The sequence below is a fragment of the Plectropomus leopardus genome, chromosome 13 (genome assembly GCF_008729295.1).
Source record: "Plectropomus leopardus isolate mb chromosome 13, YSFRI_Pleo_2.0, whole genome shotgun sequence".
In the NCBI taxonomy this organism is placed as follows: domain Eukaryota; kingdom Metazoa; phylum Chordata; class Actinopteri; order Perciformes; family Serranidae; genus Plectropomus; species Plectropomus leopardus.
Window position 1 is genome coordinate 16,858,636 of NC_056475.1, and position 23,052 is coordinate 16,881,687.

Sequence of the window (23,052 nt, forward strand, 5' to 3'; positions counted from 1 at the left end):
CTGCTTTTTGTATATGTCAGATGTATTTCAAATACTGTGGCAATAATTGCAATGATATTCAGTGACTTCTCATTTTCAAATGACTTCAGGAATGATGAACAATACAGACAATTTAGGTACAAAAAAGGGTTTTATTGTCATATTTACAGCCAGGATGTTAGGGACGTGATGAGGAAAACACAAGAAGGCAGATCTCAAGAAATCATTTCAAGAAATTAAAGGAAGCTGAATATCCAAGAGAGCTGTAAACCTGACAAAACCTGAAAGAAAAAAAAGTTCACATCCCTGATGTTTCCAAGCACTTCAGGTGCTACTTGCTCATAAGATGGGACACACCTTCCCCTGAAACTTCCCCTTCTTCATCCATAATTTATAATTAACGTTGACAATAAGTGCAGACATCATATCTCTAATGAAGCAGCTACAGGGAAAAAAAAACCCAAAAAGAAACAACAGAAAGCGCACATTTTGTGCTGTCAGTTTCTTTCATTCCCAACTTTGTTCATCAACATTTGAATTTCCCTAAACAGTTCAATAAAGGCTCTAAACAAAACACATACTAATATATTCTGCATCCCAATAAAAATAAAACCGATCCTTTGCTTGTAACTGAGATTGTGCATCCAGCAACAGAGCTGGAACAGAAAAACAAAATATCTCTGGGCAAAAGAAGCACACGTACCCATCCACCCATGAAAAACTGTCCGCCTGTGTGCCCATAGTATGTACAGTACATGTACGACCTCCTCCAGCCCACAGGCCTGTGTCCGCTGACCCCTGCATACAACATGTTTTCCATCAAAACACGCACATGGCTGTCGGTTGTTTTGATGAAAGCATTTTTGCTACAACCTGTCTTATCTCAGCAGCTGTTAGTATTACAGTAGCTTTGAGGATTATTGCATATTATTTATTACATGTCAAATTGTGTAATGCTCAAAGACACATTTTGCGGTTCCAATTTTCCACTTCAGTTCTTCACTTCAGCGTGGGGGGACGCCACTTATTGCTCTTAACCATAGTGAAATAAAATTTGTGTCTATTGTCACTTGCTTGGTAGAGCAGAGCGCCTTGATGGTCGGAGCAAAGTATGCCTACTATTTAGTAAAAGACAAACAATTTCACACTATCTGTAATGTGAAAACACTGTAAACCCCACACATCTCAAATATTTCCAGGTACTATTTCACAGTGGGCCTCAGGATGTATTCTAGACACCTGACTGAAGTAACTATGTAGAGGTTTGTGGGTCATGGTGGCTCGTGGCATGCGGCCTCAAACCCAGGAGAACACAGGTGTATTTTACGATTACCACACAGACGGGTGGTAACTGCTGTTATTATTGTAATAAATGCAAAAAACAATGTGTGAGATTTGGGACAGAACATGCAAATATATAAATTGGGAAGCCCATTCCAGTCCTGAGCTTTTGAGTGTTGGTGGCTGCAGGGTTAGTGTGGGTTTTGTAGTAAGGTTTGTAATAAAGGGCTTGTAACAGCCAAGTTTGTGTGTGACAGAGCTGGATGATGGGATGGCAGCGTCCAGCTCAAGTCTTTGCTTAGGATGTAGTCCCTCCTCAATGGTGCTGCTGCCTCTTAGATAGGTACCTACACACACACACACACACACACACACACACACACACACACACACACAGAGTACATATAACAGTGATGTACTTGTTTAATATTTCACATATATTTTGCTGTTTTTTTTTTTAATCAATTTTAGACAATGTGTATGTTCTTGGATGTGTGTTTTGAAGTTGGTATGTTTGTTTTCATTATTATTTTGTTGTATATAGAGGTTCTAACAGGTGCTACAAGCATGTGTTATGATGTTACTACTAGGCAGTTTTCCTTATTACTGTTTAGCATGTGTGTGCCTACCTCTCCCAGTGTTTGTGGTTGAGTCCACTGAAGTCCTCAAGCTTGGCGATTTCTTTGAGGTACTGAGCCAGTTTATACAGCTCCCTGTCCTTCTCTCTGTTAAGATGGGCCTTCATGAATGGCCGGATCTAACACACACACACACACACACACACACACAAAATAAGACTTGGCAAAATGTGTGCATAATGCTGACAATGATGAGGAAAGAAAGAAGGTCAAAATAACAATGTTGATTGTGACTGCCTACCTTTAGTCCGTTCTGTGGGTTCATGAGGAAGTTTCGTCCTATGTCGTCAAACATAATGGTGTTCTTTCTGTTGTAAAATTCTCCATACTTCCCCCATATCACACCCAGCGGCTTCACCTGGACACGTGGATACAGCACAAATAAGGGCACAATCACTAATCGAGATGTCAACAAAAGAAAAACAGGCCCCAGGAGGCTTCACAGCTACTAAATTTTAATACAAGTGCTTTGATCTGTTGTGAAATATTTGTTCACATCAGTCAAGTGTGTAACTGCAGTAGACAAACAGGCTAATATGTTCATTCATCACAAGCTCTGTGTGTACCAACCTCCACAACTCCTCTTTTTGGGGTGTGTACTGTGATCATTGCTGCACTGTCCAACATAAATGTGATCTTGTAGTTAGGGTTGTCTGTCACTCCCAGCTCCTACACACACACACACACACACACACACACACACACACACACACACACACACACACACACACACACAGGCAGTAGTGTTATCTCCTATTTCCCCTCTACACCCAAATACTGTGGTTTAGCTTGATTAACACTGCCACCTTTAGGCATAAAAGGGTAGAGTACAGTAATAGAAGCAATATTGCAGATAAAGCAACAACAACAAAACAACACAATAAATGAATTTCTTACTTTCATTTTGGCATCAATCCACTTCATACTTGTAGCAGCTGAGGAGAGAAAGCACATGTGTAAGAGGTCGATTCTACAGGCAGAGACTGCTGGATCCCAACACATAAAGGAAGTCAAATACAACAAATGGCAATAAGATACGAATCAAGACGAAAAAGAAAATGAAACACTACATATTGCATTTTCGTAGAGATGCATTTTTTTCTCTCTCGATAAATGCGTGCAATTTAGTCCAATTTATACCTCAACAGAATACATCACCCCTAAACTGATCATTTGTATATAAACAATTTCATCCTGTGTTTCTCTGAATTTGTGAAGAAACGTCTTCATAAACAGTCTCAGTACTAAGCATACATATGGATAAATCACACTTTAATTTTCCTGCATGTTAAGAGTTTGCAATTGGTTATTTTGATATAGTTTTGCTGTTGTTTAACGTGATCTCCCATGACTTTCGTTACATAAAGAGTTTCTCAGTTTATGGATTCCTCATTTGCAGTGGAGGCATGAGAAAAAAGCAACGTTTTCTTCCTGAATTATTCGTAACACTTTGTGAGTAATTGATAAACAAATGATCATCTGGAGGGGTAAAGTATTTGGATACATACACCAGATGACAATGTCATAGTCCTCATACGCTGTTGTCAGAAACTCGTGAAGGTATGGTCTCATCAGCTCCTGACCCGTTTCTGCACACGACTTGTGATCTAAACACACATAGGATGCAGACATCAATGCAAAGGGTCCTACATTAAACTAGCAACCAAAAGAATGACAAACAGTGGATTTACATTTTGCAAAGTATCCTGTTCTATTGAATAACATTACAAAGGGGTCAGCTAAAAACAGAATTTGTATCAATCTGTAAACATTTTATATTTGTTCGTAAAAGTGTCAACTCTGTGTCAACCTTTTAGATTAAACCTACGCAATGTATGCATGTACACACATGTAGAGAAGATACAGTGGAGACACAGAATTAAAGTAAATGTTGTGTAATGTGCAGTTAGATGAAACACACATAGTTTACTATTAGTATGCTATGATTTAACAGGCCGTACAGTCAGTGGTTTCCCCGTCATATTCTGAAGAAACAAATGTTGGTGTCACTATAACTCACCAAACAATGTGTAGTCCACATCCAGTACCAGAAGCCTCTTGCCTTCTCTGGGGGGGTTCATCTCTTCCACCTTATAGTCTTTTACTCTGCGGGCGATCTTAGCCAGGTTCTCCTCTCTTGAGACATAGAGCAGACACAGATGCATATATTTCCTAACGCCCTCTCACACATTTCTTCTTGATTCTACACAGAAACAGGAAAACTGCATAAAATATCGAACCTGTTCTCCACTTCAATGACCTCCTCCTCTATGTCAAAATCATTGACCACATCGTCATTCTCTGGGGGAGGGGCTAAAACCTCTTCCTACACAAAAAAAACACATACACATTTAGAGTAAGCAAAGGGAGCAATGAACACAACAGCGTAAATAAGTAGGACTTGAGATTACAGAGAGTGAATCAGCCACCTGTCTCATATAAAAACATGACAACACTGTAGTTAACAGCTGGCAGGATCATCACTTAACCAACCACTTACTGACCAGTTGATAGTTACTGGCCATAAGTTTCAAATAGCAAATACGAAAACATGCTGCTAATGTCACTCTTTTAATAAATACCATGTTGTGTAAAACCCCAAATTAGCCGGTCACTGAGGCACATAGCAACAGAGCAACTAGTCCTCTAGTCATACAAATATCTTTGGAGGCAGTTAATGTTTCTGTCACCCTGCCACCTACCAGGCTCTCCTCTCTGGTGCCCATCATCATGATCTTAGTGTTAGGCTTCAGCTTCAGAGAGCCTAACTTCACCTCGTCCTCTGCAGGTTTACCTGGAAGACAGAATGAAAGGGAAAAAGAACAACTTAGAGAAGAGGGGGATTAATGTAGCTAAAAACTCCACATAAAATGGAAAATATTGCTAGAGTACTGTCATGGGCAGAGAAAATTGACACTCAAGTAGGTGACAGATTGAGAAATTGATGTATTTGTTAAAACATCAGCGACTTAATACAGCAAAAGCCTGGGGAAATGTAGGGGTGGGTGAAGTTTCTTAATTTAAAAACATGCAAAGGTACAACAGGAATTAAAAAAGTCCCAATTTCTTGTCCACATGGTGTGGATATCATTTAGCATCGTCTACTCTAGTTCCACCAGAAGAAACACACCTGTGACCACTGATGCCCTCTCACCTTTGACCTTGAGTCCCAGTAGTTTCTGTCTCTCTGGCAGCACCCCAGTCAAGGTCTTAATGGACTGTTTCAGGTCCATCACTGTGTCCTCCTCAGACAGAGAACTGATGGAGTACTCCTGGCCTCCCCACTTTATGATCACTGATACTGACATGGCACACACGGACTCTTCACACACATAAACACACTCGGCTGCAGCTGGAGTTAGGTATGCACGCGCAAAAACGAGTGCACACACTTTCAAGCGAAACAACGTCCAGCTACAGCAACAAACATGCACACGCACACCTTGCAGAGAGATGAGAGAAGTTAACAGGAGAGCTGTCAGGATGCCACTGTAACTGGATGTAGCTTGAGCCAAACATAGGAAGTAGCTAATCGTGAAACACAAAGGGCAAAACATGACATCATTATTGTTAAGCATGTGTTGTTTCGGCTGGCTAATTCGAGACACAACGGCCAAATGCCACCTAATCAGAGCAGACACTTTTACAGTCCCTGATGTTGATATTTTTAGCATGAGATGGCTAACACTGGCTAGCAACAATGTAAACACGCGAGGTAACGAGCCAGCTGGCTAACATTAGCTGACTGAGCTTCACGGTTTGGGTATCCTTACCTGGCAGAGCAAGCTAACATGTAATGCTTTGCAAATACTGTCAAGTTTCGTCGGAAAGTTGAATGAATGAATCAAGTTTGCCGTTCAGTTTCATTCATCGAGCGGCGCAAACTCTGCTCTTCCGGGCACCCGAATCCTACCGGTAGTGACGTAGACGTGAAAAAAAAGCTTCGTTACCATAGCGACCATATTGATAATAGTTTCCTTTTACTTCTCCCTAAATGTCCTCTAGTAAAGACAAGACAAGAAAGCTTTAAACCACTTAATTCAACATTCAGTGATGTATATTTTATGCTTTTCTGTTATTGATCACAAATGTGTAACACTAAAGACACGTTTTTGTGTTTGCTCTTTTTACCCTCAGGTGGTTCCTGTAGTAATTAATTGAGAATTTTTATATCAAATGCATTTTGCATATATGTTATAGTCTATCTGACAATGACGCTGAGTTACAAATCTTGGCACCAAGTACACTAGATTAACAGCACACAAAGCATCACTAATACCTGGCATAATTTAATTGCTTTATTGTTTCTTTTTTAGCATGCACTCTAGACACCCTGGAAAGTAGCAACAATACAGTATTGTTGAGGTGAAATAAAATGATTTGAATAACAGTTATTGTATGTTTATATAAATGTGTGTGGGCACTTAAAGATACCTCTGGTCCACTGAATGAGTTGGGGATCACAACAAGCAGATATGTTTCTTGGCACTTCATCTGTTCTGATAAAAAAAAAACAAAAAAAAACAAGCAACACAAAAAAAAACATTCATCTGACACATCCCCCAAAGTGCACTGTGACTCTATTGATTTCTAGCCAGTGGTGATCACTGTTGGATCCTGGTTAGAGACTGTTCATAAAGATGATGGAGTGGTGCAAAAACTGGTGAGCAATTTCAAATATTTTTAAGCAGTAGGGAGGGAGTTATGTTTATTTATTTGGCTTAGGGGAGGGACCTTCTACTTTAAATTTTTGTTTTTTAAAGAAATCTCACTATTTCTCATGGCCAGAAGCTGTAGTATATGGTTATTTATGGTGAAGGGAAACCACATTTTGCCCCAGTCCTTCAGGGAGGCTCAAGGAAAAACATCTGTAGCTCAGGAGATGGTCATTCATTTATTATTCATAACCCCTGTAAGGGGTCCCAGGGGGCTGGAGCCTATACCAGCTGACTTAAGGTGAGTAGCAGATACCCTGGACAGGTCGACAGACGTCAGACTATCACAAAGCTGATAAAGACAACCATTCACACTCACATTCACACCTATTGGCAATTTTGAGTCAACAATCAACCTAACATGCATGTCTTTAGACTGTGGAAGACCCATGCTGACACAGCAAGACAACGCCTTTTCACCTTCACCTTCCGACACTTAGTCTACATTACAAACAAATTAAAACAGGTATAATTTCACCAATACATGGAACATACCCCCACGTCCCTTGCTTGGAACATAACTACACTACAGCCTAGTGACCAGTGGTCAAATGTAACTAAGTAGCTACATTTACTGAAATACTATACTATATAAATCTGAGGTACTTGTACTTTATTTGAGCATTTTCTCTTCATGTCAATTTTTACTTTTACTCAACAACATTTAAGATGGAAACATTATACTTTTTACTCCACTATTTTATCTGAATGGTTCAGTTACTTTACAGATGAAGATTTTAGCATTTTGAAAAAAAGCATATGAAGAGTTTGTAAAATATGATGTTTTGCTATAAATTAAAATATCAAACAGTTCATAAAAGAACAGAAGCAATGATTAGTTGATTAATCAGTGGATTGACAGAAAATTATTTGCCAGTTATTTTGATGAACATTTTAAATTATTTTAAGTTATGTGGGTGTCAAACAATTTTGAGTTTTTATGGTGTTTTTCAATAATCATTTTTTTAAAGAAATAATTTTCAGTTTTGGGATGTTGTTTCTATTGTTTTTGAAAAAAAAAAAGGTTTATAATTTTTAAATATAAGTTTTGGGGATTTTTAAAAAATAACTTTGAGGGCTTTGGGGCGTTATTATTATTATTATTGTTATTATTATTATTTATTACTTTTTTTTGTTTGTTTTAGATTTCTCTGTAAAGGGTACTTTCACTTTAATACTTTTCCCTAAACATATTTACTTACTTTTGCTTAAGTAAATTTTTCAGTGCATGACTTTAAATTGTGAAAGAGTATTTTCACAGTGAGGTATCACTCTCGCTTAGGCCAAGTAAAAGATCTGTATACTTCTTCCACCTCTGTTAGTGAGCGACCTCCACCCAACCATCCCAATTTACATGGTCACTTTTGTAATTCAAACTCACAAAAAAGTATATGAAAAAAAAAAATCACAGAAACGAAGACTATCTAAATATCCATATCCAGTTTGGAAAATACTGCCACAAAAAGTAAAAGTATAATTCCGTATAACCCAAACTACCTTTACATGCCGGAGTTGGGTGCGAGTCCGAGGCCCTAAGAATTAATGGGACCGATTATACTGCGCATGCCCAGTACATCCCCCTCGGTACTGGAGGGTAATGGCTGCTAGGTGAGATGAGCGGATCGGCCGCATCCTTTAAGTGTGAGGCGCTTCCATCGAGAGGACCGTTAACTCGGGCGGTGCCGAGTTAAAATGGTCGATATCCGACCCGAAAAGCATCCCGAAACCGTTGTACATATTGCGAACATCGTCCTTCAAATGTAAGTTCCCCTTTTTTTCTTGTGTGTGTTGGCTGGGCGCCATAGCTAGCTCAGGATCTACCAGTGTGCTTGCTAGCTAAGCTACAGTTGGACTTAGTGGCTAGAGGGAAACTGTGCTAATCTTCACGGTGTAAGCTAACGCTGTCTGCTGTTATGTAAATATGCATGGACGCTGGTTTCTGAAGTGACAGACTTAAGCTAACGCGTCGAGTATGCCTTTATTTCCCATTGTGTTGAAGTGGTTGTTGACAGTTGCTAACTGACAGCGATGCTAGCTGACTACGTTAGCTTGAATTGTTGGCTCTGTGCCTGCTGCCTGCTCGATGCAGCTCATCATCGCTACACAGCACGTACACTGTTAGACCTATGTTATCCGCTTCACACATCAGACCCAGAGACACCGAGCCGGTTCTTCAGCTTTGTCAGTCTTGCATTACACCGCAACTTGCAAGCCAGCCTAGTTAGCAAAGTGTTGCAGTCTTTTGCGGCACAGCTATGGGATATTTTTTTCTTCCGTCGAGACAGAGGGGGTTACTAGAGTTCATGGCGTACCACAATCGATGCAGCACTCACTCATCCATGACGCTTGTAGTGCCGATGTTTCAGTTAAACGTGTGATTGTATAAATACACCGCTTTAAGCTAAAAACAATCACACCATGCTTTGCAACCGCAGCTTTTCGTGGATTACGACAGATAAAAATACAGTGGTAGACGGTCGCGTTATATAAGCTCGGATTCTGCCAAGTGATCTCTCTCTGGCCAGTGATAGTCGTGGTGAATTCAGTTATGTAAGTTAACAGGGTCCTGTTCTGGGATGCAGGGGTATTAATGGATGGAAACTCTGCGATTGGCAACTATTCAGTAATCTTGGAAACTTAAGTGCCACATCAGAAGCTTGAGGTGGAATGATTTCCTCAGATTTTCCTCGATGCTACTGTGACTTTGCAACAAGCTCCAGTGCTGCTGGCTGAGATGCTGGTTAGCAATGATTGATTTATTGGAGGTCCTTAAGTCTACACAAAGAGGACAGAGCTCGTTTGCCATGGACAGTTTAAACAGGGAAGCTGCAGCAGGATCTTAACTTAACCTGACCGAAACATTGGCTTAGAGTAACTGTTGATCACCATGAGAGGTGGTTCATCACTTTACAGGGTTCCTGCAAATCCTTACGAAGTCATAATAGGCATTAAATTCATTAATCAAAAAATAAGACCTCATTTGGTACTAAAATGTCTTAAAGCAATCTTTCAAAGGTCTTAGAAATGCTAAGACATTGACGAGGATTTTATGAATCTTTCTCTGACATTGCTGAGTGAAATCTCAAATTAATTGGTAATAGGTATTTTAGAAATAATTTTCAGAATTTAATGTTGGGCAGATCAGGATACAGGAACCAGCAACACATTTACAACATCCAAATAAATGAAAAATGAATTAACTTTTTTCAAGGCAAACAAGATAATTCAATAATAATAAGTTCATTGTTTTTCCCACTTTAGTTAAGGTATCTGTATGTGAAGTAGGTCATATAACTTTTTCATTTGACCAAAAAGATATTGTTTTATGTTGAAGTCAACATTTGGGCGCAATTGTCCCTAATAATTAATTAATGTTGTTAATGTTTTTCTTCCCTTCAGTTTTGGTTGTGTAAAATAGGTCTTAAATTTAACTTTGAGTGGCAGTAAAACATCTTGAACAGTCTTTATTTAACTCACCTTAAGCTGCATGGACCCTGCTTTAGGATTCAGTTTGATTGTGCCACAGTAATCTTTTTAAGTGTATTTGCTTAGCATGAAGTTTAATCTGGCTTTATTGATTAGTTACTTTGATGCATGAGATGGAACTGATGGTTTTGTTGTGGAATTTTGTCCTGCAGCAGCAAGTGTAATATAATCTAGTAGAGGGAAGAAATTCAAATAGAAATGCAATATTTTGTATAAAAATAAGCAGTACAGTTTTTTAACTAGTGTGCAGTTATGTTGATGTTGCTGTTGACTCCAACACATTTAGTACAAAATTGCAAAAGTAGGAGGTAACATATATGTGCACATACAGTTAGGACTCTTAAGTTCAGATTGATGAAATTGAATTTTTTTATTTATTATATGTAAAGCTATACATATATAGATAGGTAAACGATACAAATAGTCATGCAAAAACAAATGCCAAACAAACAAAAAAAGTATGTCCTTTTAAACATAGTCATACAAGTATAAAAATTGTAGTAAGGGGTGCGAAAATGAATGTAATTAAAGTTGAAAAGATAAATTGCGTTGTTCCAGAAGTTAAGGAAAATGTAATTATAAAACCCAATTTGCCAGTCCAGTAAGAACCTCAGCAGCCTCCCAGTCCACTGATGTCCATACTGCAACAATGTACAGTGAAATTAATGTTTTCCATCAGAGATTTTGCAAAACCGTTTACATACACCCCTTTAATATCACTGACTGGCCTTTGCAGTAGACTAATGTTGCAAATCAATGACCAGTTTTATGGCAATATTGTATTTCCAAGTTTTTTTACATTAATATAACGAATTATGTCAGTCAACATTTATGTACATATTTGACTCACAGACATTCAAATACATGTTGTAAGTAAATGATTTTCCAACTAATTTGTATGCTGTACATATAAACAGATCAGGGTTTGGAAAACTGAGGAAGCATACTGTGTATGTGAATAAGCAGATTTGCAAGTGTGCATAATTTATCAAGTCTGATGCTGAGTTGCACCTGCAGAAAAACACCTGAAAGTGTTCCCATGTAGTTTGTTTTCAAAGTTGCTTGTTCATGTTTTCTGCAGTTGTTTAGTGTGTGGAAGCAAACAGAAAGGCTCAGCTTCTTTTGCACGTGGATTGATAATTGACGGATAGATTTGACTATGTTAATCATAGTTGTGGGTGACCACTGAAGCAGTTCTTTACTTAGCCAACAGACCTTCGTGTAGTGTATATAAACTGACTTTAGAACTGGAACAACGCTGCGGTTTTCTCAGCAGCAACATCGTATTCCAGATGAGCTGTTTTCCCAGGATTTTGTTTCCTGCATTCCTGAGTGAGCAGCAGAGAGGTTACACAGAAGTGAGAGAGACAGTCAACAAGCAAACTAAGTTGTATCAGGCAGTGATGTAGTGTCAGTAGTGTTTGGTGTTATTGACTGCTCCACCTGACTGATCCACCATACACAAACACAACAACACTGGGGAAGCAGCAAGCCAATACTTCACAAATCTATTGCAGGTAATTGTTGCAACACAGCATACTTAAATAATAATTTTGGTTTCAGCACCAACTTGTAATCTGAGTGGATTTATGATTTATGTTTTAAGGGTTTAAGTGAGAAATTGCTGAGTGTTCCTCAGTCATGTGTAGTTTTAGTCACACTTACCTTTCAGTGCAACTGTCAACATTGACATCACTTCTTGAAACATACGTGTTAATGCTGTTATCAGTATATCAGTACACGTGTGTCTTCATATATTAGTGTTTGCCTAGTAGTGAGATCTCAATAACTTTATGGATGTCTGTTCATTATATCATTTAAAAAGCTGTTTATCTTGTTTTTATTTGTTTTGATAATATAGTGGTAAATGGTGGGATATTACACATTTTAAAGCCTCCAGTTCTAGCAAAATAGCCTGCTTAGTTTTGTACTTTTATATCGTGCAAAAATGTATTTATGTTCATTCATACTACTTCACTCTGCTACAACTTGATCTGTACAAACGCATGTGTCTGGTAATATAACATTAATGCATAGTGCATTGATTTGTTTGGAATATTTGCATGAGGCAGAGTGCACTTCACTGTTAAACTCAGGTTTTTTAAAATATTTGCAATATTGGCATGTGGTATGGTGCTCCTTACTTTTAAACTCAGTTCTTTGTTTATGCTTTATATTATTTTATTGTTTTTAATCTAACTTAAATTCAAATTTTGATAATTGTTTTGTGCGAAGGGAGACTGGCAATTAAGAATTTGTTTGTATGGTGCAAACAGCCGTTTTGACGTTGCATATGACAATAAACTCCTTTAATCTTGAATACATTGCTTAAACTGTCTGCAAAATAAGTATTATTTGTCTAAGTCATAGTGTTTTTTCTTTCAGTGATAGTCTGCAAGTAGGTATACAAAAAATATCAATAGGCCCATTAAATGTTATGCATAATAATGGTTATAAGGGTGTGAATTTAACACTACCCACCTGCCAGATGTAGTAAAATGTAGGCTGTTGCTGGGCAGCTTATCTTAAATGCCAGCCATGATAAATGTTACTACTTAGACAAGAAATACATGTGGGTCATAGAGTAGTTAGCAGTTGGTATGTTTTACATGCACTTCAAATCTGTTTTTTTTCTTTCTTTTGTTGTTTTATCTCTCCTGCTTTCCTCTGCACTTCCTTAATCCTTCTCTCTGTGTTTTCTTGTGTCCCTTGCATCCTGCTGAGCAACTTTTCATGCATTGTCCATCTTTTTTTTTTTTTGCAGTGCATCCACTTTAAACATCCCGTCTTAGTGGTCAGTTCTGCCTGCCGTTCAGAGGTTAACCTGAGGCCATGGCAGTGAAGGACCGTGTCGAGGCGGTGCTCAATGTGGGTCTGCGTGTTCCAAGCATCATGCTGCTGGATGTCTTGTACCGCTGGGATGTCAGCTCCTTCTTCCAGAAGATCCAGCGCTCCAGCCTCTCCAACAACCCCCTGTTCCAGTACAAATACCTGGCACTCTACCTGCACTACGTAGGTTAGTGCTGGTGTCTCGCACACACTCTCAGCCTGGTCCAGTACAAATACATTCCCCTTGTATTAACACTTCTTAGAGGATTAGTGTAAAACAAGCACATTGCACAAATGATTTGTGCTGACTGCAATACATATCGTTTAACACATTTGATAATGTAACACGTATAAAGAGCTGTATCCACGGGCTTGTGAGTATTATCAGTGACGTTATCATTACCAGTAGTAGGTGTTTAGTGTAGACTATTTGACTGACAGTTAAAGTGGCTCCTGTTCCGTTGGTGTTAGAAGTAGGTCAAGAGCAGGCAGTCATGATGTTAACCTCTTGGTTGGATTTGCATTGTTTATTTTCTTATTTTCCAGTCAGCAAAATCATGCCTTTGTTACCCAGCTCTGTCAGCTTCAGAATGCTCACACATGGTAGTAGGCAGTACGCCATGAGGCACTGCTTTGTAGTGATTTCAGGACCATCAGGAGGGATTGTTTGGCACGATGGCAAGTTAAGTATGACCAAAACTATCGGAAACATCCCTTGGTAAAATAAAAAGGTGGATGCTGGCTGAAACCAGTTTTCCTCCCCCAGCTGTGCAGTTCTTGCCCCATCAGTGGCATTCAGGCAGCATGAGTCAGCTGTGCCAGTCAGAATTAGTGTGAAACCAGTGTCAAGTGTGTAGGTAGCTCTGTCAAACAGAAGCAAAAGATTTAGTTGGAGCAGGAAAACAGAAAAATAACTAAGAAAAGCGCTTTCTGAGAGTGCCAAACCTCATCAACACTGATCTCTTATCCAACTTTTCCTCAATAATTGGTGGGCCAAATTCCCAAGCACTTAAGTTTATCCCCCACCCCCACCCCCCCACACGTACCTGGTTATAACAACTGGTAGAGCAGTTACAAGGACATAATCCCTCACTGACTTCCCATCAACCTACACTTACCAGAGCATCTGCTCAAAACAGACGTACCACTGTGCCGCGTTGAAAGGTGAGAATTGGAATAGTGTCTGAGACGGTGGGGCTAGTGTTGACTGAGTTAAAGTATGATTTCTAAAATAACGAAGTCTGTATCTCTTAGCAATACAGTTAACTTAATATATGCATGCTTGTAATAGCAGAAATCTCATTTTTGGTTCCCCACCAAAATTCTTCCTTGTGACAGTGCGTCCATCTACAAAATTGTACAGAAGTCCAGGCACATAGGTTAACAAAAACATAACTTCAGTGGGGAAGATAGTGAAGTGATGAACACATTTCCTAAGTGCGCAGAAACGTGTTGTCAAAAACACTCTTCGTAGCTGTGTCCCTGGATTGAACTTTAGCTCGATGGTTACCAGTTTTATTGATGTATAATTTCCACGTAAAATGTTGATTAGTGAATATGTTTGCAAGCATAGTGTTATTTAATTTATTTTTTGCTCTTTATCATGTGATCCAAGTTATGACACACTCTTTTAACAGGTGTTATTCATTTATGAACGGGTAACAACCTTCTTGTGAGACGGACCATGATCCCAGAACATACGATAAAAACCCTTCCCTCAGATTACCGACAGACTAGGGTTTTAACTAACAATATTTTTACTGTCCATTAAACATTCTATTAAGTTTTTCTTTGTTTCCAAGTAAACAGTTAGTTGCTCGATTGAAAAACTGTCAGAAAAAGGTAAACGAAAATGTTGATGATTGTTCCCTAAATTCCAAGATGACGTCCTCAGATGTCTTTTGTCCACATTGCAAAGATGTTCAATTGTTTGTCATAGAGGAGTAAAGAAACCAGAAATTATTCTCATTTAAAAAGCTGATGTCAAAGATTTTAAACATTTTTTCTTTTAAAAAAATACTCAAAACAGTCAATCAGTTATTGATTTATATGTATGAAATCCATTGAATTTCTGACAACTAACCAATTAATCATTGCAGCTCTACCACAGAGCCTATCATGAAAACAGAAAACAAGGTCTTTGCATTACAGGAAGCCAGTCAGGTGTATTCCAAGTGACACAGGAGCTCAGAAAGACAGCTACAGCGCTGTGAGGGAGAAGTTGACTCAGCAAAGTCTGATGGTCCGGCTGCTCGCCTGTTGTCTTTTAGCTAGGTCAAATCACGGTGTTGAGTTTTCTGTGTGTGTTTTCATACGTCAGTGTTTGTGTGCTGCCAGGCTTGGCTGCAGTTGGTTAATGAGCCAATAGGCTTGGTATGTGCTGATGAGCGCTGTGGGTGGACAGACAGAATGTAAGAGGGGAGAGAGGCAGTAAAACCAAAGTAACTGTTGCTATGCACTGAGGAGTTTTATCGGGCAGGGTTTCAGGAAGTAGACTGCTGAGCGATAAGCCTATTGGCAGCAGTGACTGTTTGATTGACTGTCAAAAATAGCTTCCTGCAATTACATAACAAACTTATGTGTCTCTCTGTCTCTATGTCTCCCTTTCTCTCTCTCTAGCTCTCTCACACACACAGACACACACAAAAACACACAGATGAGATGCTTTTATAATGCATTTATTGTCACTTCTTACTTTGTGCTGTTTTTGTTGATTGTCTCTTTCTGGTTGTTTGTTTGATAACATCACAGGTTACATCCTGAGCTTGGTGCTCTTGACTCTGCCTCGTCAGCACCTGGTTAAACTCTATCTGTATGTCCTTACGGCCCTGCTGCTGTTTGCTGGTCACCAAGTCTCAAGGTACACACACATGCAGATTTACATCCACTAGTAGACATGATAAGATGCAGCTATCCTGAGCTCTGTTTCTAGCGAATGCCTTGTATGATAAAATATGTTCACGGTGGCACCTGGTGCCCATATTAATTCCAAACCTGATGCATAATTGTAACAGTGTCATTTCAAGCATGGGTGGTTATATTCTGTCAGATATACAAAATTCATTTATGCCATACTATCAGCTATAACGGCTTATTGTCATTGTTAGATTTGCAAAGGCACCAAAGCCTTTATTTAGCATTATCTGCATGATATAATGTATTGTATCTTTTCCTGAGCATTTACCAAACAAAAATATACCAAGAGCTACTGAGTTTGTGGTGTATATATTAAGTCACAATAGATTTCCCTGTAAATTGAGCATTTCAACCTCTCTTTGTCAGGGATTATGTCCGCAGTGAACTTGAGTCTGGCTATGAAGGACCTGTCTACCTGGAACCTCTCTCCATGAACAGATTCACCACTGCACTCATAGGTATAATATTGCACATGATCACATGAAGACACACGTGTATGGTGTACATTACAAGGCATGAACGCATCGTGAGCGAAACCCAAACTTAGGCAGGTAGATTTGGTTCAGCAGCTCCTCTCTGAGCTCACAGGATACTATTTTATTTTATTTTGATTTGATCAAGAGTGCCCATGTGTCTGGAAAATCTAGAAAAGTATTGAAAAAGAATAAGACTGATCTTCTGTCACTTGTTGTTGTGCACTACACTGAGCCGCTTACTTTAAACCACAGTGTCTGTGACAGCAAAAATCCATCCTCCATAAGGAAGGTACTGATCTCTTACCAGAGTTGTAGCTCTGGAACTTGTCTGTGCCTCGATCCCAATTTAGAGGAGATGTTAGAAAAAGATCAACATCTGTAGGTTTTGTTTTTTTTTTTTTTTTGTATAGTATGGTGAAAAGAAAAGATTGCCTTTCGTAAAAAGCATCATTTCAGGGTGATATCACTTGTCTGCCCTTTGCATAAATCCTACTGATCACCATCTTCTAACCCTCGTACTATGAAAGCTGATCTCTGTTGAAATGGAAAATGTTAGTTGAGTTGCTATGTTCCTGGGTCCATAGGACCTGGTTTCATCTTACTGAGTGGATATGGAGTCTCCTGTGCTATAAATAGACCATACTGAGTGCTGATTTCACTGCACAGTGAAAGCCTGAGAAAGCAAAAATAACAGTTACATGACAAAGATATAACACTGCAGAGAGAGAGGGGGGTGGGGGGTTAAGGCTGCTAAATATGAAAGTGTATGTGCGTATGTCCATGTTCTTTTGGCTTCATCTTCTTTCATCTTCTTTCAGGTCAGCTGGTGGTGTGTACACTATGTTCGTGTGTGATGCAGACCAAGAGAATTTGGCTTTTCTCTGCTCACCTCCTCCCTCTGGTGGCCAGACTGTGTCTGGTTCCTCTGGAGACCATCGTCTTCATCAATAAATTCTCCATGATCTTCACAGGCCTGGAGGTCATTTACTTCTTGGCTTCTAACTTGTTGGTACCATACAACCTGGCTAAGACTGCCTACAGGGAGCTGGCTCAGGTAATAAACTAGTTATTCGGCCTAATGTTGCAGTTTTTATTACAGGATTTCAGCTCTAGTGGTCCCGAGAGATTTCCTCACATGTAATATTAATGTTATTTTGTCTTTGTCCCAATTACATCCATCCCCTCTCTTCGCCATCTCTGTATCTCTCTTCCTCTGTCCCCCAGGTGGTGGAAGTGTACGGGCTGCTAGCTTTGGGTATGTCTCTGTGGAACCAGCTGGTCCTTCCAGTTCTCTTCATGTGTTTCTGGCTACTGCTGTTCGCATTGCAGATCTACTCCTACTTCAGCACCAGAGACCAGCCTACCTCAAGGGAGAGGCTTCTTTTCCTCTTTCTTACCAGGTGGGATGATAGCACTGGCCAGACAGTGCAGGGCATCCTAGACTGTACATCACAGCGTCTTTAAAGTGTGTTTTGAAGATCAGCAGAGTTACTCGGAAAATACAGTGAGTTTTTTATTTGCTCGGTTTTGTAACTATTCTTAACTGTCCTTCTTCCCTCCCTCCACGTCCTCAGTATTGCAGAATGTTGTAGTACGCCGTACTCCCTGCTGGGTCTGGTTTTCACCGTCTCCTTCATAGCTTTGGGAGTTCTCACACTCTGCAAGTTCTACCTGCAAGGTTACAGAGCATTTATGAATGACAACACCATGCACAGGTCAGTCACCGTGAATGTCTTTGTGTGTGTGTGTGTGTGGGTGGGTGTGGGAGGGGGGTTTGTTAATGGTGCGTGTTGATATGTGCCTACACTTTTAAACACTTTTGCATGTTTCTTTCCTGTCTGTTTTTGCAGAGGGATGACAGAAGGCATCACCCTGCTGATCCTTGCTGTCCAGACCGGCCTCATTGAGCTTCAGGTCATCCACCGAGCCTTCCTCCTCTCCATCATCCTCTTCATTGTTGTTGCTTCCATCCTGCAGTCCATGCTGGAGATAGCTGACCCCATAGTGCTGGCCCTGGGAGCATCCAGAGACAAGTAAACTAAATTAACAGTATACTTTTACATTTTTTTAGGTGAATTTACTGTACATTTTTGTGCCAACGGCAATGTTTTAGAAAAGGAGGAAAATTCCCTGGCTGAATGTGTGGGAACAAAATGCCCATGTTACTACAAACAAAGGTGATTGTCTTGTCTTTTGCTCCCTCCTCTGTCTGTCCCCAAGGAGCCTGTGGAAGCACTTCAGAGCTGTGTCTCTGTGTCTGTTCCTGCTGATCTTTCCAGCCTACATGGCCTATATGATCTGTCAGTTCTTCCACATGGACTTCTGGCTGCTCATCATCATATCCTCCTCCATCCTCACATCACTGCAGGTAACACACACACACACACACACACACACACACACACACACACACACAGAGTATACAAATACTATTAAAAACACTCAACCCTCCATTGGACTTTTTTTGTGTTTAAATGTTTTAGAAAATAAAATCATGATTGATGTAATTGCACCAAATTTGTCTCAATTTATAGAGACAGACCATAATAGCAATCTTGTCTTTAATAGCATACTTGAGAATCCTGAAGCATCTATTCTTTGTGATTAATTATTGACTGCTGAGACTCTCTCCTCTGTCACCTCCAGGTGCTCGGCACTCTGCTGATCTACGTTCTCTTCATGGTGGAGGAGTTTCGAAAGGCTCCAGTAGAGAACATGGATGAAGTAATCTACTGTGTCAACGGGACCTACAGATTACTGGAGTTCCTCGTGAGTGTCATGCACAGACAGTATACAGTAACGTGAGGGAGCACAAACAAGAAGGCACAAGTGGCAAAAGCTGTGGCAACGCTGACAAAAAATACTACATATGTAGTATACTATATATATATGGCATTGAGGTTTCTTTACTTCACTTTTGCCAATTCCCTCCCCTGGCAGGTTGCGGTGTGTGTGGTGTGCTACGGTGTGTCAGAGACGGTGTTCGGGGAGTGGAGTGTGATGGGCAGCACCATCATCTTGGTCCATTCGTACTATAACGTCTGGCTCAGAGCCCAGCTGGGCTGGCAGAGCTTCCTGCTCAGGAGAGATGCTGTAAACAAGATCAAAAGCCTCCCCACAGCCAGCAACACACAGCTGGAACAGTATAACGACATCTGTGCTATCTGCTACCAGGTACGAGCTTTTTTTCTGTCTTTGTGTTTATCTGGAGAGTGTACATGGCTACTTCAGGCCTCAAATTAAAGCTCAGCTAATGTGAAATTTGATTTGATACATGTTAAAGGAACACTTCTCTGCCCTCAGTTATTCACCTCGTTTTAAGAACAGCAAAAGTATATCAAAACATCTGTTTACAAACTCTCAAATAACTAGTGCATTATAATCTAAGTTTTGTTTATGCAGCCGTGTGCTTGGTACTGCCCTAACGCATGCATTTTTGCTAAAACGTTTTTATTTAAAACTGATTGGAGATGAAAATTATCAATGCTCTGTTCAAAGCTGGACTCCATATACAAAAACAGTTATTTTACCTTGTTGAACAAGGGAGCTGCTGATCTACTGCTGCCTCGAGTTAGTTTGATTGTGTTTATTGTGAGGCTTTGGTGAAGCCGAAATAACCCTTTAAAACGCCAAAGACACACAATAACACAAACTAACTAACTGATCGAGGCAGCGATACAGCAGCTGCTCCCATGGTCAGCAAAGTAAAATAACAGTTTTTGCCAAAGGATTCTGGCTTTAAAGAGAGCACAGATCAGTTTTACTTTCAGCTGAGTTTTAATGTAGTTAAAACTCAGCTGAAACTCAAGTTTTCCTCACTGAGTCAGTGTAACACAAGTTCAACAATGCATGTATAAATGATCATTTGAGGGATGAAGCATTCCTTTAACACAGAGCAAAGTGGTTTTGAAAAAAATGAAATGTCAAAGGAAACATAACAACACTGTGAGTTTGTGCTCATTCCTTCCAGGACATGAACAGTGCTGTGATCACTCCATGCAGTCATTTCTTCCACGCTGGCTGTCTGAAGAAATGGCTTTATGTCCAGGAGACATGCCCCCTCTGTCATTCACAACTCAAGAGCCAATCACCAACCACCACTGTCCCAAACCAAGATGCCCCTGCAGCCAATCAGAGCCCTGCAGGGCAGGAAGAAGCCACAGCTAATAAGAAGCAGAGAGATGACACTGTTTCAGATGATGGGAAGGAGGAGGGAGCAGGAGAGCAGGAGGGAGATAATGGACCTGCCATGTCAGCTGGAGAAACTTCCTCCTCATCTGGTGTGCCCTCGACTCCCCAACAACTGGCCAAGACGCCAGCGTCATCATCTTCCTCTTCTATTCCTCCTTCCTTACTTGTGACTGAATCTCAGAGCCGGTTGCTCACGGATCATCCCTCTTCGTCTGCCTTCTCTCCTTCTAACACAACGGACACGTCCCCCTCTCCTCCATCTCTCTCCTCCTCCTCACAGCCACAGATGACCCCTGCTGACCCTGAACCTGCTCCTCAGCTAAACCCAAGCTTCCTACTGGACAGCCAGGAGTCATCTACTGGTCCATCATCACAGCTTGACCAGCCCACTTCCTCTAAGGAACAGTCGCCTCCTCCTTGCAGCCTCTGAGGCCCATTGTAACACACACGACATATGTGCATGCACACATAAACACACAATCTAAATACTCCATCTGCCAATATTTTGCCTATATTCTACTTGTCCAGCGGTTGGCTATCCCATCATTTCTGAAATTCAGCTCCACACCTCTCCATATCAATTTTGAGAGAAAAAAATCTAAAACAATCTCTAAGCAGACATCTATTACTCAGTTGTCTTGGAACAGTTTATCTTAAGTTAACTTTCACTCAAGCAATGATTTCATTTTCTGTTCAACACAAAAAGGGGAGAGCAGTAATCTCATCTCAAAAATTATCGGTAGTCCTACATCATGTCCACAAAATGTGAAATCCTGAATGAAACTGAAGTAACACGTCACTCCTAGCTTTTCACATTGATATCAGGCCTTTGATGACATTTCTAAAATCATGCTTATGTCCTTCTCATTTCATGTGATGGTTACTCCCATCATGCCTTTGTTTGTGCAGCTTCACTCTCCTCGCTGTACATTTCATAGTATTTGGGTTTTCTCTGTAGTCCTGTATGTGCCATGATATTTTGAGAAATGGGTTAGAGGTTTAGAGAGCCTCGATGGGCTGGCGAAAATTTACAGCGACAAAGACAGAGCATTTCATAAAGTCTACAGATTTCTCCATTGGTTTTGATACAGATTTTCACTGTTGGGTGACAGTAGTTTTGTGTTTTGATGATTAACAGTTACTGAATGTTGTTTCTTGAGGCCACCACGTGACCTGAAGCCTGGTGCTAAGCAGAGGATAAATGGTGTGGTCTATTTAAGTGTTACAGTGTGAACAAATCAAAGTGTTCACGTGAAAGAACTCATTCATTTCATGTGTCAAGCTTTCTCTGTTATAGTGCTTCTATATTTGAATCATACTTGTTTGGCTGGTCCCAGCAAAAACAGTTCTACTCCTCATCGCCAAACTTTTGTATTACTGTTAAAGAGATGTTATTTTTAAGATCATTTTTACATTACTGCTTTATAAGACAGCCCGCAGTGCAGACGGACTGAGAGGAAGACAGAGGAGGGAGAAAACATGCCACAGTATTTGTGTCTGAACCGTCGGCATTGTGAGAATGTGGAGTGTTAATTTGCCCACAGAGCCGGCACGGAGCCCAAACTTTGTTGTCGTTGGCTTCCCTTCATTTATGATACTCATCCGCACTCATCTTCCTGAGCTCAGCTGACTTCACAGACACTTTCAGTCACATGTAACTAGTCCATCCCAGGTTTGCCATCGAGCCAGAGACTCAGGAGCCAATCACCTCGCTCCATCCACCTCCTTTAAAAACAAATCACATCAAAGCACCCTGTTTTCTAAGACCCTCACTACCCCTCTGCTGCTCAGTCACTTCACTTCATCAAATGTTACCAGCAAATTGAGCCATTTGGTAGGAAAGATTTTTTTCCACATATGCTAGCACACACTCTTTCAGTCAGCTGTTGTGCTTAGCAAATTGAACTGCACCTGGAGAAGCGTGCGTGTTGAAGAGTCTTGAGTGTTTATAGAAAGACTAAAACTTGCGGCATTCTGATGCACAAGTGTTTGTAGAGATTGCACGCTGCCACTGTTACCATAGCATTTATTTGTTTGTCTCCAGTGTGCTCCAACCTTGCTACCATTTTTTTTTTTTTTGCATTTTTTTTTTTCTTTTTTGGTGGGGGTGGGGTGGGGTGGGGGGGTTGCATTTGCACTAATGTCATTTATACTAGCAACGCTCCAAAGCTGTTCTGTGGCTGTCAGCAACCAAATACCCTCTGATGTGTTTGTGTACGAGGAAACAGCCCAACCTGTTTGTGTGTAATGTATATAAATGTTGCTCTGTATGGCATCTATATTAAACCAGAGGAGTGATGATATATAAATAAGATCAGGGCTTGGTTTCTCCAAAGCTTCCTAGTGGTTCGATTGTTCTTTACACGCCTGTGAACAAGGACAAATTTTGGCTAAGAAGCCTCCAGGGGAAACCAAGCCCTGTGATCTGTGAGACCAGCCAGTGTTACTGCTTCTCCTGTCTGTATGACGCGTCCTCAAGCTGGTGTGATCACTCTGGTGCCCTCTACTGTTAGGAGTGGGATCAGCATGGCGCAGACGAAC

General features: G+C 40.3%; 2 protein-coding genes across 2 annotated transcripts; one reads left to right on the forward strand and one right to left on the reverse strand.

Moving 5' to 3' along the window:
- Window positions 1-116: 116 nt before the first annotated feature.
- ublcp1 (ubiquitin-like domain containing CTD phosphatase 1) lies at window positions 117-5,764 on the reverse strand. The gene is made up of 11 exons (XM_042499963.1): window positions 5,672-5,764; window positions 5,053-5,340; window positions 4,601-4,692; window positions 4,139-4,224; window positions 3,919-4,034; window positions 3,407-3,505; window positions 2,796-2,833; window positions 2,469-2,567; window positions 2,140-2,256; window positions 1,890-2,017; window positions 117-1,607 (listed from the first exon to the last, which is right to left on the reverse strand). The coding sequence occupies exons 2-11, from the start codon at window positions 5,204-5,206 to the stop codon at window positions 1,577-1,579; spliced, it is 960 nt and encodes a 319-aa protein (XP_042355897.1). The 5' UTR covers window positions 5,207-5,340; window positions 5,672-5,764; the 3' UTR covers window positions 117-1,576.
- Window positions 5,765-8,216: 2,452 nt separating this feature from the next.
- Window positions 8,217-22,571, forward strand: LOC121952881 (RING finger protein 145-like). The gene is made up of 12 exons (XM_042499738.1): window positions 8,217-8,373; window positions 12,864-13,115; window positions 15,680-15,788; window positions 16,211-16,302; window positions 17,139-17,374; window positions 17,545-17,720; window positions 17,895-18,035; window positions 18,171-18,353; window positions 18,541-18,688; window positions 18,967-19,089; window positions 19,261-19,494; window positions 20,291-22,571. Exons 2-12 carry the CDS (start codon window positions 12,932-12,934, stop codon window positions 20,939-20,941), a joined length of 2,277 nt encoding a protein of 758 aa, XP_042355672.1. The 5' UTR covers window positions 8,217-8,373; window positions 12,864-12,931; the 3' UTR covers window positions 20,942-22,571.
- The last annotated feature ends 481 nt before the right edge of the window (window positions 22,572-23,052 follow it).